Source organism: Henckelia pumila, chromosome 1 (assembly GCF_033568475.1).
Source record: "Henckelia pumila isolate YLH828 chromosome 1, ASM3356847v2, whole genome shotgun sequence".
NCBI classification, from domain to species: Eukaryota; Viridiplantae; Streptophyta; class Magnoliopsida; order Lamiales; family Gesneriaceae; genus Henckelia; species Henckelia pumila.
Window position 1 is genome coordinate 60,247,301 of NC_133120.1, and position 20,292 is coordinate 60,267,592.

Genomic DNA, 20,292 nt, shown 5'->3' on the forward strand with positions numbered 1-20,292 from the left:
GTATGTCTATTAGGATCATTTTTGTACGTTAGTTGAGAAATGTTTAATTTGATCACCATCATTTAAGGATTGGTTTTAGAGATATTTATTTTATTTAAACATCATTAATTTCTTTCAAATAAAAACATTAATCACATTGTCAAAGTTTTTACGAATCTTTTCGAATCTTATGAATTTCATAGCAAAAATATTGCAGATTTTGTTAATGAGAAGTGTTTTGTGAGACAAATATTTTATTTACGATCGAAGATCATTTGAGATTAATTATCGTGAACGACGTTTTTAGTTCAAGAAATGAAAGTAAAAAAGGACGATTTCGGAACATGCAAAAGTAAAGGGAATAAATTGTGAAATTGAATGTTTTGTTAAAAATAGCAACTAAAAGTAATCTAGTAGCCATTAATTTGATCTCATGGCATGTTTTATTTACGATCGAAGATCATTTGATGCGTTTTCGAAAAATCAATTGAACAAGAAAATGTATTTTTAGCAGCAGAATAAGGAATTGCCAAGTCTCTGGATTTTGTTAGCAGCTCAGTTCACAGAACTACACCATTTGGGTATGAAGACCCACAAATCCATTCATAATGAGACCACATTTATGAATAGAGAAGATAAAAACTAAGAAAGCTTGCCATATAAATTTGACTTTACTTTAGTCTGAACCCAATATGCCTTCAAGAACCGTGGCGTACAAACCAAAAAACCAAACAGACAACAAAGAAGGGGAGAATCCCTACCATTTCATTCGAACTTCTTGACTAAAAGATTTTCAAATGTCTTGTCACGCAGATAATGGAGGAGTGTCTGAATTCTGCCATGTACTAAAACCAGACATGTAACGGTCACCCATAACCGCATCAGCTGCAGCAATGGTTTCAAGCTCCACCATCTCTTCTGGAGTCAGTTTCACAGCTAAAGCTACAATGTTATCATTAAAATTCGCGATCTTTGTTGTACCAGGTATGGGGCACACGTCATTTCCCTGATGATGAACCCAAGCCAAGGCGAGCTGGGACGGAGTGCATCCCTTCCGAGTTGCCATCTCATTCACTCGATCAAACAAAGTCTTGTTATGCTCAAGATTCTCTGGTTGAAACCTTGGTAAGAACTAATGCACAATGTAAAATACTAACATTAAATTGGACCCAAATAAAGGATAACGTAAAAAAAAAAAAAAAAAGTAAAAACAAGGCCGGTGCCATAGGTTTTTTCATGATTTTATCATGATCCAGGTGCCAATAAACTACGGGTATATGAAGATTAAGATTACATTTAATTCAATAAACATGCCGGCACTTAGCTGCAAATTTGTTGGGTAAGGCATGACAATGAACCAAGTACTATCCTCTGATGCAAGATTATGTTGGAAACAGGATATGTAAATCACAATCAGGTAAAAAGAGTACCACGGTGTAACTTTTGAGTTAATTTCTACGAAGAAGACATTAATTTCGGAACAAAACGCAATTATTATATTTTCAATTTAAAACTCAGTATGAACATGTAAGCAAACCTTTCTGAAGTCCCCTTCAGTTAAAGAATCAACCACCTTTGCACCAGAAGAGAAGAACCCTCGTCCTAGAGGACTGTATGCTACTATCCCTATCCCGAGTTCCCTATACATGTCATCAAGGATAAATGAAGTTAGACTTTTAAGGTTCCCACAACCATAAGAAAGAACTTTGAACCTCGTAATTAACGAATCAAAATACCGGCAAGTGGGGATGATTTCTTCTTCAACGTCTCTCGTCCACAAAGACCACTCCAACTGCACGGCAGTTACTGGATGAACCGCATGTGCTCTTCTGATTGTGGATGCAGATGCCTCTGATAAACCGATGTATCTTATTTTACCTTCTTCCACTAGTTTCTTCAGCTCTCCCATCTTCAGATGCAAATGGTTCAACCATTACAAATACAAGTATTAAATGGATGGTGAACTATATGATCAATGGCTGGCTCAGCATCGGGGAAAACAGTATTGGATTCTGTTGTTTTCAAATGATTCACAATCATGTGAAATCTTTTCAAAATTTCTTTAAGCCAACTGAAAAATCAGCCCCTGATTTTTAGTGTCACGTGTTCATATCCATTTTAACTCGAACTCAGACCTAAACATGATCTTATGGTAACAATAACAATACAAAGAGAAGTAGAAAGTTTATCAAAACAGGGGCATACACATATTCAAGGGTGAATTAGAAACTAACCGTGACCTCGATTGGCACACGCGTATCAATTCGATGTTGGTAATAAAGATCTATGCAGTTGATATCAAGTCGTTTTAAGCTCGCCTCACAAGCTTCACGCACATACACTGGGTCGCCGCGTATTTCCCAATTACCATTGGCAAACCAAATACCGAATTTTGTAGCCAATTCCACTTTGTCCCTCATACCTTCCTTCAAAGCCTACATAAAACCATTGGAAGAGAATTAAATAAGATCTAAAGTAAAGAAAACCCAATATATATATATATTTAGCTTAATAAAAAAAGGGATTCACCTTGCCGAGGAGTATTTCGTTTGTGTGAGGGCCGTACATATCAGAGGTGTCGAGGAAGGTGATGCCAGAGTGAATGGCGTGATGTATGAGCTTAATCATGTCGGGCTCGGGCTTCGGCGGCCCGTAGCCGCCGGACATCCCCATGCAACCCAATCCTTGGGCCGAAACTTCCAGGCCCTGATTGCCCAACTTGATTCTTGGGACGGTAATCTCAGATTTTGCCGCCATCGCTGATGAGGAAGGTACACTGTAAAAAAAGATAACGATGATGAAAGATCAGTTGACTGGGGAGAAATAGCTTCACTCAGCTATAAATAGGTACTTGCTTATCTAAGCCATGACGCTAGGGTCCTTGCTTATCTAAGCCATGACGCCGGACATCATTGTTTGTCGAAAATTCGTTTAATTTTGTATTTTTATTTTTATTTCAGTTTGATATTATATATATATATATATATATGATATATATCGATGAAATTTTCGTCTCATTTTTTCTGTTAATTTCAATATTTTACTTGATGTGACGTCATGTCTTAAGATCGAAACGTCTTCACATGGATGATTTGTATTGTGTATAAATTTTTTTCAAATAAATTCATTTGGGTTAACAACTAAAATTTGTAATTATCGTATTTCGATATCAGTTGGCTAACAAAGTAATTTTGTGCGGAAGCTAGTCAAACTGATAGATTGAACATTTGAAAATTGTTCGAATATGAAAGATAAAAATGACTTACTTAAATTAAAAGACACAGATTTATACTGGATGTTTGGGGATTTGAACAACTCCTATGCTACCCTTCTTTTTTTTTTTGGGAAGAAAATTCACTAGAAGACTTTGAAGATTACAACAGCTTGCAAAATCCTAGTTCAGTTCACGTCTTAGATAGTGTTTGGAAGAGCTTCTAAGAAGCACTTCTCAGCTTCTCGTTAACAAAATTTCACAAAATTTCAAAATTTTGTTAATGAAAAGCTGAGAAATGCTTTCAAGAAGCTCTTCCAAACATTACCTTCACATTACCTAACTAAAACTCCTAGTATTCAACTGATACAAGAACAATATGAAAATTATCAATTTACAAGTTATTTTCAGTGAAATTTCTAAGCACAAATTGATCCTCAATTACCAGATATAAGATGTATGAAAAGTGTGGTTGGCTTCCTTTTATCAGTTTTGCTATGAAAATCTTGACTACTTGAATTTGTGCGCATATTGTTGAAGAACAGAGAGAGCTGAAATAAACTCATCTTCACTTTTATATGCATGCTTCGATCATGATGGCCACAAAACTCAAAATAATAGTCGTTCTAAATATAGTAGTCGTTATTCTTGTCTTGTGCACATCATTCGTCGTTTCTGACAATAGTACACTTGGTACTGTGCTTGGGTTTGCAACATTAGTTTTGTGCGAAAAACTTTAAACATTTCCAGCTGTAAGTCAGGAGTAAAATGATGTGCTTGAAAGATTGATAGGATCGGTTTGTGTGGTGGTTTCACAGGACTGGAGCAGTTGACCACCAACAATTCATAAAGTGAGTTCAGTTGTGGTTGACATAAGAACTGCTCATTTCTCGACTGTCCATATTATGCATTTCCAGCTGTAAGTCTGGAGTAAAATGATGTGCTTGAAAGATTGATAGGATCGGTTTGTGTGGTGGTTTCACATGACTGGAGCAGTTGACCACCAACAATTCATAGAGTGAGTTCAGTTGTGGTTGACATAAGAACTGCTCATTTCTCGACTGTCCATATCAATTGACCAACAAATATATGAAAATGTGCGGGAAGAGATCAACTGAAAAATTAAAATATTGTCCCAAAATGAATTAAAATTCTGTGGAGGAAGTTGATTGAAATGTAAGAACTCGAGTGTTTGTTTTTTGATGTTCGGAGACTGAACTTCTCATACGTTACCCCTTCTTCCGATCCTCGCAGGAAATGATATACTAGAAGACTTTGATCTATACAACATCTTGCATAGACCCAATTCAGTCTTATGTCTTACTACATTGCCTAAACTGGAACTCCTAGCCTCGAATGAATACAATCCTCGACTGATTCATCTTACAACGAGGTTTGTAGCACCTCACTCAGGGGCAGATTTATATATGTGTGTATGCTGTAATTTTGTTATTATTTCATTTAAAAAACTTTATGTAATTTTATTTATCCTCTCAAAATAGTAATATATTTTTATTTATTGAATTAATTTTACAAAAATGAGAAACATAATCTATCGAATGTCAACCTCAATTTTTTCATGTAATATTTGGTCTTTAATTTTTTTTCTCTTCCATCCCCTTCTCTTCATCTTGTTTAAAGGCTACAAAATAAAAGTTGTGTTCCTTTCTTTTATTTTTTTTTACTCTCTTGAATTATAACTCGTTTTTAAATTTTTGTGAGACGTGATTGTCATTAATGTTTTATTACGGGATTTTTAAAATAACTTTCTTTGTTTCATTTATTTTTAACAAGTACTCGAGATGATTATTAATATTTTAAAATATATTGATTTCTTTGTTTTTTTAAATATTTAATTATATTATAAATATAGTCAGAATTATGCTTCATAATATGATGAAAGGTGAAATTATTAATGATTGTTTGCTAGTGTATATTGAGAATCAAATTTCTGAAAAATTCGATATAGTTCACTTGTAGTCGTAGATGATTTTTGTGATTTGCAAAGAAAATTTTTAAATTTTAATAGATTCGAGAAATAATGATATATTTATAATTTTTTATGATGAATATTGATGTAGTATTTTATACAAATATAATATATTTAAAATTTTATTGTTATATATAATAAATATTTGATTTTTATCGAGTTTGCTATTGGCCCCCCTGGTATCTAGTTCTGGATCCGCCCCTGCCTCAACTGGTCTATTATAAAGGTATTACAACTCGATAGCTTAGCACAAATTGATCCTACATTTCATCAAATATATTCTATGAAGTATGTGCTATATCACTTGAGGTATAAGATGCTTTGTGGTACGAGAGTTATCTGAATTGATTTCTAGTCTTTTGTGGTGTTCACTCACCCCCGTCTCTTCTTGTTGGTATGAATGATCTTATTTTAAAGTGATCTTTAAAATATATATTAAACTGATCTTTATCAGTTTAAATCACATCTTATTCCCTCTACACTCATGGATTTTATTCTCATAATCTGCACGATTTAAATCACAGTCTGTATTTTAAATCATAACAGATCGGAATGCATTCCACTCAATATTTTATCACAATCTGCACGATTCTCTCAATATTTTCACTCAATATTTTATTCTCACAATCTGCACGATTATGTAATTTCTCATGTTCTCTTCCCTCTCTCAAATATTTTCTCTCTCAGGTATCTTTCACGAATTTGTGTTAGCTTCACTAATTTCGCTCCTCTCATGAGATATCTTTCTTGTAAATTTCCTTCATCAGAATCTCTCTGATTGTTCTTGGTTTGGATTTATGAATTTCTAAATACGATTCTCTTACCATTTATGCTCCTTACCCTAATCCCATATCTTTTCTCTCCATAACTGAAACGTTACTCGCTGCCTCAGCACATTATCGTTGAATCCAAATATTTTACAAAAGGTAATCTATCAAACTCTCTGATTGTTTTTCATTTATTTTTTTCGCATTTGAATACTTAAAATTTGGATATTTGAATACTAAAATTTGGCTTCTTTACTTGGAAATTATTTTAAACTTTTATGATTCAAATTTTCAGGCTGCTGCCGCATGCAACAGACTAAGGGAAGGACTTATTAAAGAAGCATGTAGGTATTTTTTTGGTGCATCATTATATAATTGTTTGGCCATTAATTTTATGATAGTTATAGAAAATCATCCAACTTATTTACTGTTGGTTTTCATATTGATGCATAACCTAAATAAATATATTATTTGTGTGGTGATACTTTGATTTATTTGTGTTACTTTTCATAGTTAAATCAATCGTGGATTCTTACTACAATATACGGTCGGTCTTCATATTAATCCATATCCCAAATAAATATGATGTTTTCTTTATGGTAGTAAAAAAATAATATTATAATTTATTGCTATATGATGTTTTTCAACTTCTTTGAATTTATTGAAACAATTTTAGTACGATCATTCATACTTTTCACGTAGCTATTCTCTTCGGTAAATTCAATTTTATTTTAAGCATTTAGACAAAATATTTATTTTTTAAAATTGATTTTTTCAATTTTTCATGCATTATTTTTATTTATTTATTGTTGACTTTAGGATCCCACTCAATCTACATTTGAAGTTTAAAATTTGAAAATTACTTCAAATTTTAAAATTAGGAATGAGAATCATAAGATACGGAGAAATCTATTTCTCAATCAAATTAAAATTAAAATCATGGATACAATCTATATTTTATTTATCAAATTATTTACATTTTATTTTTATCAGTTTACATATTGTTTTCTCATATTTTATGACCAGATTTGTTCTTATTTGTTGCGAATCTCATCCCTTAAGTTTCTGTCCTTATTTTATAATTGCTATAACATTTACAAACTAATGCTTATAATTTAGTATTTGCACCCAAATATTTCTATTCATTTAATTTTAAATTTCATTTAATATTTTGTACACACTCACGTATGCGTATGAAATTACTGTAATTTATACATGTTGAGATCTATATTTACGAGTTATCGTTTAAAATTTCTACATTATAGCTCCAATGTCTTCTCTTCCTACACAAACAAATGAAAAACGACAATTAAACACAGTTCGGAGACGAGCACAAAGATAATTAATGACACGAGAACAACGAGAAGCGCATCTAACTCGATGTCGCTCAAACTACCAAATACGAATGAATCGAGATGACTCAAATTTCAATATGTTAGATGTTACAATAGACTTTTTTTTAAAGCCGCATGTTGTGGCGAAGGGTTAGATGGATCTCTACCCGTTTATTAGATAAAATAAAATACAGGAGACAAGGACTAGACCAAAACCTCTCATGAAATTACAAGACAGTCAATTACAAAAATTCGATCTAACTCTAATAAATGGAATTTTAGATTTTTCCATCCTGCAAATTTCCTTGAGATGCCCTTGGATGGACGCGGGTTGTAGAGTGATCGCTCCAAGTGTTAGCCCCATGTTAGTCAGTTCATCCGCGGTAGCATTGGCCTCCCTATAGACATGTGACTTAAGAACAATAGAATTGTGCAGAATTCCACGGATTTGCGTCAGAGTGGGGCTGATTTCCCAACTAGTGGTTTCAACATCAACGATAGCTAGAGCCAACATGGAGTAAACCTCAAGACATAGAAGGAACACGTTGTATATTAGTTAATAACGTATTCTAATATATATTATTATTTTTGGATTTTTAAATTTCAAAACTACACACATCTAATTCTATTATAAAATTGATCATATTCACAAAGGGAACAAAACAACTCTCAACTACGATCACCAAACAGTAGAATATCAGAAAGATGTAGGAAACATTCAATGACTTCTAATGCATGGACTACATACTTAGCTCGACGAAGGGAAGCTTATCAGAAAAGGACCAAAAATTCTACAACTTCATTTCATTCAGATTCCTCGCATGCCAGAATGGAAATTTTCTCGCATGAAGGTGGTAGACATTAGCATAAATTTTAAATTTAAATATTTATTAAACAAATTTTCATAAATACAAGTAATATTGAAGGTTTACCTAGTGATAGAAAAATTTTAACATTCATTTTTAATGTCAAAAATTGGTGCAACTACGGTGGTACAAGCTTGTCGGATATAGGCATTAAACATAACGGTTAAATAAATTGAAATGTACAAGAAACATAATAAAGTATATAATTGAACAATATTTTTTTTTTTCTCATACAATGAATATTTTCAGAATTAAACAAGAAACATAATAAATTATAGAAAGAAATATTTTTTTTATTAAATTGATTTTTTTTTAAAAAAATATAATTCAATCATCTACATTTACTGATAATATTAACGTACATTTATTAGTTCAAAATTGAATTCACCTATTTACTTCAATTTCTAACCAAGTCATGACATACTTGGTGACAAATATGATTATTCATTTCACACACGTATGTTTATTAGTTCAATATTACAAAATCATGACATACTTGGTAACAAAATTATAACTATAAAATATTATGATTCATAACTAATATAGTATAATATATTTCTTAATATATAGTATAATAATAGAATCTCAACTACCGTCTTCGGACGCGAGCAATTTATTACAGCCTCAATCTTGCTAGGATCCACAGAAACTCCATTCATGAATATAATGTGGCCAAGAAATACCACCCGATCCATCCAAAACTCACAATTACTCAGCTTAGCGTATAACTATCTATCCCTCAGAGTCTGCAATACAAACCTCAGATGATATGCATGCTCATTCACATCATGTGAAAATACTAAGATATCATCAATGAACACGACGACAAACTTGTCCAAAAATTCCTGGAATACTCAATTCATCAAGTCCATAAATACAGCTGGTGCATTAGTCAACCCAAAACATTACTAGGAACTCATAATGCCCATACCTGGTCCTGAATGCTGTCTTGGATATATTCTGATCTCGGACTCGCATCTGATGATATCCAGATCTCAAATCAATCTTTGAGTAAACCAAAGTACCCTGCAACTGATCAAACAGATCATCTATACGAGACAAAGGATACTTATTCTTGATTTTTACCCTATTCAACTGACGATAGTGAATACACAGACGCATAGACCCATTCTTCTTCTTCACGAACAGAACAGGCGCTCCCCAAGGAGAAACACTGGGATGAATATACCATTTGTCCAACAGATCCTGAAGTTGTTGGTTCAACTCACGCATTTCTGATAGAGCCAGACGATATGGTGCTCGAGAAATAAGACAAGTCTCTGACATCAAATCTATGCCGAACTCAACTTCACGCACTGAAAAAAATCCTGGAATCTCATCTGGAAACACATATCGAAATTCATTCACAAATGTTATATTCCCAATACCAAAATTTCTAGCGTATGTATCAACTACGTAGAAGAGGTAGCCTTCTGCGCAAGACTCCAAAGCTCTACAAGCTTTCATAGCTGATACCAAGGGTATCTGAGGTCGATCTCCCTCACCGTGGAAGAACCAACTATCATCACCAACCGGATGAAATCTTACCAATCTCTGGTAACAATCCACTGAAGCTCGGTATGTAGTTAACACATCAATTCCCAGAATGCAATCGAAATCCTCCATTGCTAATATCATGAGATTCGCCATCAAAACATTCCCTTAAAATTCTAAAGGGAAACCCAACACTAGACGCTTAGCTGACACAGACTGACCCGTTGGAGTAGAGACAACAACCACTGTGTCTAGTGAAATGTATGGTAACTTATGCCTCTTAACAAAACATGCATAAATGAAAGAATGAGATGCACCAGTGTCAATGAGTACAAAATCAAGTATATCAACTAACAGAAACGTACCCGCTATGACCTTCTTATTCTCATCCACTGTCTGATCATGCCTCAAGGCAAACACCTGACTGGAGGTACGAGGTTTCAGATTAGAACTTCCTGTTGACTGTCCCTGTTGTCTCTGCTGCACTAAATCCTGAGAACCAGAACCATCTCCCTCGGCCATGGAAACATGCCCCTGAAACCTTCTAGCACCTGTTAGCAGGATGAATCCCACCACAATTTTTGCAAGGGCCCTGGTTCTTCCTACCAAAGCGCATTACATCTCCTGATCCTGAGGAAGAATAAGTAGAACTAGACTTCTTGAAAGACTGAGCATGGGGACCCAAGGAACTCGCGGGTCTAGATGAGAAGAAAGATCTGTTACGACGGATATTGTCCTCTGCCTGGTGACATCGAATCACTAGTCCCTCGTAATTCATGTCATCTCCCACAGCAACTCGATCATGGATCTTTGGATTAAGACCTTGGAGGAACAGATTGTACTTCATCTCCGGGCTATCAGAATTCTGGGGGCAATAGGGCAAAAACTCAAAGAACTTCAAATGGTACTCATCGATCGACATCGATCCTTGCCTCAAACTCAAAAACTCGTTTTCCTTCGACTGTAGAAGAGCATGAGGAAAATACAACTTATGAAAAGCTGTGCGGAACTCTTCCCAAGTAGCTACTCCTCGAGCCGCAATAAAGGGTGCAGATGCAAAACTCCACCACTTCTGAGCTCGTCCTTCTACAAGGAATTCAAGAGTTTCCATATTTTGTTAATCGGTGCATCGAAATTCACGGAAACAAACCTTTATACGCCGCAGCCAGTTTTCCGCATCCTCCGGTGATTCTCCTCCAATCAATGGTTTAGGTCCCATCTGCAGGAACCTATGTATACTGAAATGTATGCGATCATCATGGCGATGGTGATGATGGCCCCGACGATGCTCTCGATCGCCCAGATCACCCCAGCGTCCACCTACGATGTCATGGCTACTTTCGTCATCAAACCTCGCCATATACACGATGATTAAAGGTTAATCCCAATTTCAACAATCTAGATCCCAAGATTACTATGCATGCTCTGATATCATAAATGTAACGACCCGCAGGGTGATCACCTACTAATAAAAAACTTAAGCATGCATTTAACTTAATTAATTACTAATAAAAAACAACATCGGAATCCATAAACAATATACAATCCCAAAGAAAGAAATCTTCAAAATATTGTTATACAACCATATCGAATAACCAAGTGTATTAACCCAAATACATCAGAAACAAAAGCTTAAACAAATATCCCTGTTGGCCATCAATAGTCTAAGCCCTCCTGGAACCACCCACCTCATCCAACCGCAGACCTGCCCCATGGAATAGGGTGTCCAGACACAACAAAGTATGGGACGTGAGCATGAAAAGCTCAGTACGAGAGTATTAGTATACGGTATTATACGTGCATGTATGCAAGTGAACTGGGTAAAAAGACACTCAGGTCAAGAAAACTAATGCATAAACCGGGCTCAGGGTATATAGCACATTGCGCCGTCGCCTCAGGAGGTGACTCATATACCCAATAGATAATGGTGACCTGATACTAGTACAAGTTTCCAACCATAATGGTGACCTGATATAAGACTTACGTATCCAACCATCCACAACTCGTAGGGTGAGCGCCCTACTACAGAAGACCTCTAAGATAAAGTCTCAATATGCTCATGTATGCAATATACAGTCATGACATGCTGTATCATATAAATCATGCAATCACATAATACATGCAAAACACATAATACATGCATATTCAATCTGCATATATCGAATAATACTTATGTACCACAAATACTAAGGCAAGCTGGACCAACTCTATGTCCAAACCTATCGTCCGTACTACAATGAAAAGTATTAATGCATTATAACCTTATTTTAAAAGCCTTAACTACGCTATAGCATACTCCCTATTTAATATAAGGAGTCAGAACTATACCTGCGTTCGCCGTCAACCTGCTGATGACGACTGCCCCACAACTTGGGTACCTCTCCACAGCAACCCTAGAGCGCCTCACCAACACCCGAACCAAGCCTAATAAGGCTGGAATCACCTCTAAAACACCTATAAAACACCTAAACCCAGAGAGAAAGTTTTGAATTTGGTGTGAGAAATGAATTCTTAGAGGGACTATTTATAGGCAGAGATCGGACGCTCTTCTCGGGGAGATCGGACACTCTGATCCTTGCATGTGTAACACGTCACTGCATGCACAGTTCGGACGCTCCGATCCCTACTTCGGAGGCTCCGAACTACTGCGTGTCTGATCAGTCTTGACATTTCAACACTTGCATGGCCTAACTAGGTTCGGACGGTACGATTTGGGTTCGGATGCTCCGATCCGGCCGTGGCCTCCGATCCTTGGTTCATGCCTCCGAAGGGTTCGGACCCTCCGATCCTAGTTCAAACGCTCCGAACTCACCTTGGTCAAATTTCCAAAAATTGTATAATTAAATCCAAATTAAGCCCCTAGTCCATGCTTTACCATTTTTACTTCATTATTCTTGTAAAATGGAGTTGGGCTACTACAATCCATGTAAGTAAAGTCTGCAACCACTATCATCCTAACAGTGACGGTGACAATGGGGATGTCTAGGATCTTTATCACCCCACTGCCCTTCATTTTTGTAGCTGCTGCCATAGTCATACTCAGCCATATAAAAGAAACAACAAACATTAAACCAAATCTGCAAGAACTGTGTCCCAAAAATCTTATGCACGCTCTGATACCATAAATATATTGACTCGTCTCAGATCACCTACTAATTACAAACTTAGGAATACAATTCACATAAATAGAAAATCATAATCAGAGTAAGATGCGGAAACAAGTACTAACCAAGCAATACAACCGGAATAAAACTGAAACCCAAAAAACAATTATACAATCCAATCGAAATAAGATATATGCTGACATAAACTTAATCTAAACCATCGGCAACCTCTACACCCGTTATGGGCACCGGCCGAGCAATGATCTACCATCTGTCAACCTACAAATAGTCCCGTCGAATGGGGTGTCCGAGATAAAAGCAAAGAGGTGAGCGCTAACGTCCAATATGTAAATATGAGTATACAAACCTATATATACATGAATATGGCGTGTAATGGATATCTGGGCCAACAAGAAATATTATTCTCAGACTAGGCACCAAGGAGTGTGTAGTACCAACGTGGAAATACCCCTATGGGTCACTACTACACTCAAATCTGGATTTGGATCCAAATGTCCCCTGAACACCAAAGACCCCTCGAATCATTGTCTACTGTGTATTTCTGGTGTTTATCTGTCCATAAACAAAAGGGCTGAGCTATCCCATACAAAGGGATATCTCGAAAGGATAACAGTCTCAACATGTTATGCAAATTTTGCGTACATAACATGAGCAGTAGAAACATACATCGTAAAACAAGTATAATGCAATAGATAAAATGCAACACATAAGCATGCATACTCAGTTGGATATATCAGTCAATACTTACATATCTCTACTACTGGTCTGTGTCAACACTGCCTGACGCCGAATGTCTCAACCTTGACACAGCTCCGCTATAAGTCTCGTAGCGCCTTGCTATTGTTCGACCCTCGAGTATAAGGCTATAAACACTAAGAATATACATTGAATATAAAATCTAGACATGCACTAAATATCATAAATCCGAGGTCTATTTATAGGCGAAGTTCATAATGTTTCAATCCTTTTTCAAAAGGTCCGAACTCGCATTAGATTTATGCAATGAAGGTTTTTAAACTCGCACAATCTTTATGTAAGTCTGTTCAGTCTCTAGTAGCTAATTTTTGGTGGGGATGAAATGTTGAGAACATGAAAATTCATTGGGGTGGAAACATCTACGCCGAGCCAAATCAGATGGGGGATGGGATTTCGGAACTCGAGAAATTTTAATTAAGCACTTCTAGGTAAGAAAGCTTGGAGGATTTCAGTACAACCCGACGACCTATTCTCAAAAGTTTTCAAGCCTAAATATTCTGGCATTCTTATTTTTTAAAGGCCGGATTGGGAACCAATCCATCTTATGTTTGGAGAAGTATTTTGTGGGGATGGGCAAGGACGGAGCCACTACAGCCCGGGTGGCCCAAATATTTTTTTTTAAAATTTTATGTATAAGGTTTGAGCTAATTACAGATTAGCCCACGTAACGATTTAAAAACTTAAAGAGCCCAATACAATTTTTTTTATTTTTCTCGGGTTTCTCTTCTATGGGCTATTTGCTTCCATTTCTTGGTCCATGCGCATAATTTTCAAGCACTCACTTTTTGTATAAGATTAATTCCTTTGATTTTAGATTATTTTGTGGAATTTAAGATTTTGAGTTGACATGTATATAGAGACTCTGTTCATGTATTAAGAGTGTTGATTTATTGTGTTCATGTATTAAAAGTAGATTTTGAATGTAAAATCAAGTTTGTATATAAATATCAGAAGGGCAAGTTATCCTTTCCGCTAAAAATAATTTTAACAGATAAAATATATATACAAAAATCTGAAATTAAACTCCTGAAGATTTGTTCTCAAATACGGTATTTACTTTGATGTTTGATATATGGATTTTTAGTTGAAGTATGCTTGTGGTATTTAGGCGGGGGATGATTATCTATATTGAGAGCAATATTGCTTCAATTATTGACTCAAATTTTATGATTGATAAATATTATAATTTGAAGAATAGTATATCATAGCTTCAATATTATGAGTATGTCTAATAGGATCATTTTTGTACGTTAGTTGAGAAATGTTTAATTTGATCACCATAATTTAAGGATTGGTTTTAGAGATATTTATTTTATTTAAACATCATTAATTTCTTGCAAATATAAAAGATTAATCAAATTGTCAAAGTTTTTACGAATCTTTTCGAATCTTATTAATTTCATAGCTAAAATATCAAAAATCTTGTTAATGAGAAGTATTTTGTGACTATAATAAATAAGTATTTTGTTAATTGATATGTATGTTTTTGGTTCTCGTTAAAAAAATTCTAACCCGAACAGAGTTAAATTCCCGACTCTTGAGGATGAGAGCTTTTAGAAAAAGGGGTCAGATGGCGGGTGAATCCCACAAGCCATTACATCAGTATGCAAATCTGAAGATTTGTGAGATATTTATGGATTATGGGATTGGAACACAACATAGTTCTTTGGAGGATTGACTAGCCTTATATTCATAATATTCTTATTGCAGATGGCAGACGGAGAGATATGGTGATATGCAATCCACTATACAATTGATTAAGCCTCAGGAGAAGATTGAGATTAATTATCGTGGAGGACGTTTTTAGTTCAAGAAATGAAAGTAAAAAAGGACGATTTCGGAACATGCAAAAGTAAAGGGAATAAATTGTGAAATTGAATGTTTTGTTAAAAATAGCAACTAAAAGTAATCTAGTAGCCATTAATTTGATCTCATGGCATGTTTTATTTACGATCGAAGATCATTTGATGCGTTTTCGAAAAATCAATTGAACAAGAAAATGTGTTTTTAGCAGCAGAATAAGGAATTGCCAAGTCTCTGGATTTTGTTAGCAGCTCTGTTGAAGTATGCTTATATCAGATTGAATGGGAATAGAGAAGAGATCGGATCGAATAGTACATATCAGATGAGCTCGGTGATCAGATGAGTTCATGGCCAGATCGTATCTGGGATCAGATCGATGTGATGGTCAGACAAGTCTTCGGATGAGTTCATGCGGATAGATTGCTCGAGTATTGTGACTTGGTTAGAAGTTAGATGAAGTGTCCAAGAAGCTATACGCTTGCAGGCAGATCGATGCAGATCAAAATACAAGGGCAGATCAAACTGATGAATGAAAACTTATCGGGCTGGACCATGTTAACTTTATAATTGGGTCATAAGTTACTGTTGACCTAAAGCCCAAGATGAAAGTCGGTCTAATTCTCTATATAAGCAGATGAAAGCTGGCCGAAACGAAGAGAATAGAAAATCAAATTCTTCAGAATATATTGAGAGAAGAAAAGAGAGATTTTGGAGGAGAGAAACAAGCAAAGATTGTGACGGGAAGAATTCAAGTATCAAAAGATTGAATTGAGTCTGTATCTAGCTTGAGAGTTTTTCGTTGTCCATCTCTGTAATAAGCTCTGTTCTTGAGCTTGTATTGTTTTGTTGGTGATTAATAAAAGTGTGTGTGATGCTCTCCCGTGGATGTAGGCAAATCTTTGCCGAACCACGTAAATACTTGCGTCGTTTAATCGCTTTCACGTGAGTTGGTTGATTGATCTATGTGCGTTGGTTTTATCTGCTTTCTGGGATTATTGTTCTTATCTGTGTGTTTCGTTTGCCTGGTGAATTCTCGATCTTCAAATTTTGGATTGATTCCTTACAAGTGGCGCCGTTTGTGGGAAACCAAGCAAAGATGGTGGGATCAATGAAGTTTGATATTGAGAAGTTTACGGGCAAGAACGATTTCTCACTCTGGAGGATTAAGATGCGTGCAATCCTGATACAACAAGGATTGGTGGAGGGTCTTAAGAAGAAGGAGGAGATGTCCGATGAGATAAAGAACAAGGATGAATTGCTTGAGAAAGCATACAGTGCAATTATTCTCTGTTTGGGAGATAGACCTCTTCGGGAGGTGGCCAGAGAAGAATCTGCAGCGATGGTGTGGCTCAAACTCGAAAATTTATACATGACGAAATCCCTGGCTAATCATCTGTACATGAAACAGAGATTGTATTCCTTTGTGATTAAGGATGAAAAGAACCTTGAAGACCAGATCGAAGAATTCACCAAGATATTGGATGACTTGGAGAATATTGAAGTAAAGCTTGAGGATGAATATCGAGCTTTGATACTTCTGAATGCTCTTCCTAAAGCATATGAAAATTTCAGGGATGCTTTGCTATATGGAAGTGAACAGACGATAACATTGGAAGAAGTTATGTCTGCTATTCAATCCAAGGAACTTCAGAGAAAATCGAACACAAACACTGAATCACATGGAGAAGGTCTTACGGCGAGGGGCAGAAGTGATAAGAGGACATCCAGTGGGAAATACAGGCCAAAGTCCAGATCGAAGAGTCAAGGAAGATACCAGAACAGAAACTTGGGTAATATCAAGTGCTATGCCTGTCAGAAGGTTGGACATCTGCGAAGAGATTGTCCTGAAAGGAAAGGGAAGCTACAGGAAAAACCCAAGGATGATGGTACTCTGGCCATAGCTACAGATGGATATGACTCAGCAGAAGTATTGGTGGTTTCTAAAGGTGATCAAAACCACGAGTGGATACTGGATTCAGGATGCTCCTTTCACATGTGTCCTATAAGATCTTGGTTTGAAAAATTGGAGGAATCAGATCAGGGCATGGTACTGTTGGGGAATAATCAATCATGCAGGATAAAGGGCTCTGGAAATATCAGAATAAGGATGCATGATGGAATCGACAGAGTACTCACCAAGGTGAGGTATGTGCCCGAGTTGAAGAGAAACTTGATATCATTGGGAACGCTTGATGCTCAGGGATATTCATTCAAATCAGGAGCAGACAGTATCTCAGTGTCAAAAGGATCTCTTGTTGTGATGAAGACTGTTAAAAGGAACCTCCTGTATGTACTACAAGGTGATACGATTATTGAAAGTACAGCAAGTATTCAGGAACAGCAAGACAGAACCAAGCTATGGCATCTGAGGCTTGGACATGTAAGTGAGAAGGGATTACATGAGCTGTCTAAACAGGGTCTGTTAGGTGGAGATAAGATCGAATCACTTGAGCTGTGTGATAGTTTTGCTCTTGGAAAATCTAAAAGAGTATCGTTTGGTCAAGGAAGTCACACAACTGAGCAACCATTGGCCTACATTCATTCAGATCTATGGGGTCCTTCTCGAACAAAAACTCATGGTGGAGGCAGATACTTCATGTCTTTGATAGATAATTACTCAAGGAGAGTATGGATATTCATCTTAAAGACTAAGGATAAAGCTTATGACAAGTTCAGAGAATGGCTGCTGACAGTTGAGAACAAGAGTGATCGAAGAGTGAAACACCCGAAAACAGATAATGGGCTGGAATATTTATCAGATAAGTTTGTCAAGCTATGCAAGGAGAAAGGCATTACCAGACACAGAACAGTGGCAGGAACGCCACAGCAAAATGGCCTGGCAGAGAGAATGAACAGAACTCTTATGAAAAGGGTCAGATGTATGTTGATCAATGCTTCTCTTCCTAAGTCCTTCTGGGGAGAAGCATTATCTACTGCGTGCTATTTGGTCAATAGGTGTCCATCCAGTGTGATTGGTTTCAAGACACCAATGGAAAATTGGAGTGGAACACCTGCAGACTACTCAAACTTGAGGGTATTCGGATGTCTAGCATATGCTCATCTGAAACAGGACAAGTTGGAAGCAAGGGAAGTCAGATGTATATTCATTGGTTATCCGGATGGTGTGAAGGGTTATAAGGTTTGGAACCTAGAGTCAAGAGCTCCAAAGTGCTTCAACACCAGGGATGTGAAGTTTGATGAATCCAAACTGGGATATAAAATGAATAAAGATGGAAAGGACAGTCAGATCAATGTGAATGATAAACTACCGATTGAGGTGGAGTCTTCTATGCCAGATGAAGAGGCAGATGAGATGCAAGATGATGATATGACAGCGAGTGATCCAAAAGAGGACTTAAGAACTTATAATCTTGCAAGGGACAGAACTAGAAGAGAGATCAGAGCTCCTAAGAGGTTTGGTGAAGCTGATCTGGCTTGGTATGCACTGACAGTAGCTGAGGAGGTGGAGTATTCAGAGCCAAATACTTATGATGAAGCTATGGCGAGTAAACAGAAAAACAAATGGATTGAAGCTATGAATGAAGAGATGAACTCACTTGAGAAGAATCAAACCTGGAAGCTAGTAGACAGACCGAAGCATCAAAAGACATTGGGATGCAAGTGGATCTATAAACAAAAGGAAGGAACTCCTGGTACAGATCAGATCAAGTATAAAGCAAGATTGGTTGCAAAGGGTTTTGGTCAAGTAGAAGGGATAGATTTTAATGAGGTCTATTCTCCAGTGGTCAAACATTGTTCCATCCAGATTATGTTAGCACTGGTGAACCAGCTCAACTTGGAGCTTGAGCAGATGGATGTGAAAACTGCGTTTCTACACGGTGACCTGGAAGAAACCATTTATATGGAACAACCAAAGGGCTTCATACATCAGAAAACCCAGAACAAAGTCTGCTTACTGAGAAAATCATTGTATGGGCTAAAGCAGAGTCCTAGGCAGTGGAACAAGAGGTTTGATGAGTTCATGATTGATATTGGTTTTGTGAGAAGCCAATATGACAGATGTGTCTATCTGAAAAAGGATGATGGGCAGGTTATCTTGTACCTACTGATTTACGTTGATGATATCTTGATCGCAAGTAAAAGTAGGACAGAGATATCATCCTTGAAACAACAGCTCAACACAGAGTTTGAGATGAAAGATCTGAGTGAAGCGAAGAGAATTCTGGGCATGGACATAGTGAGAAACAGAAAAAGACAGGAGATTCATCTGAGTCAGAAGAACTATTTGAAGAAAGTTGTTCTGCGGTATAATATGAATCATGCAAAATCTATCTTGACCCCTATGGGACAGCATTTGAAGCTATCTACGAATCAGTCACCTGAAAGTGAGGAAGACAAGATGAAGATGGCTGGTATTCCATATGCTAGTGGAGTGGGGAGTCTCATATATGGAATGGTGTGTAGTAGGCCTGATCTGGCATATGCAATCAGTGTAGTGTCAAGATTTATGGCTAATCCGGGAACATATCATTGGGAAGCTTTGAAGTGGATTCTCCGATATCTCACAAACACAACTGGGCTGGGATTGAAGTTTGAGAAACAACAAGATGGGATTGATCCGGTAGTTGGACATGTGGACTCAGATTTTGCTGGGAACTTAGACACGAGAAAGTCGTTGGCTGGTTATGTGTTCACCTTTTATGGCACAACGATCACCTGGAAGTCTAATTTACAGTCAGTGGTTGCTCTTTCTACCACTGAGGCAGAATTCATAGCTGTGACTGAGGCCATAAAGGAAGGATTGTGGTTAAAAGGGATGATAGCGGAGTTGGGTGTAAAACAAGATCAAGTTGTAGTACACTGTGACAATCAAAGTGCAATACACTTGACGAAATACCAAATCTATAATGAACGATCAAAACACATAGACGTGAAAATGCATTTCGTGAGAGATGTAATTGAAAAAGGAGATGTGATCCTTGTGAAGATAGCATCAGAAGAAAACC

The 20,292-nt window shown here is 36.6% G+C and overlaps 1 protein-coding gene across 1 annotated transcript; it reads right to left on the reverse strand.

Moving 5' to 3' along the window:
• Positions 1-615: 615 nt before the first annotated feature.
• LOC140882089 (probable aldo-keto reductase 3) lies at positions 616-2,798 on the reverse strand. The gene is made up of 5 exons (XM_073287845.1): positions 2,509-2,798; positions 2,214-2,414; positions 1,716-1,888; positions 1,517-1,619; positions 616-1,111 (listed from the first exon to the last, which is right to left on the reverse strand). Exons 1-5 carry the CDS (start codon positions 2,734-2,736, stop codon positions 785-787), a joined length of 1,032 nt encoding a protein of 343 aa, XP_073143946.1. The 5' UTR covers positions 2,737-2,798; the 3' UTR covers positions 616-784.
• Between the last annotated feature and the right edge of the window lie 17,494 nt (positions 2,799-20,292).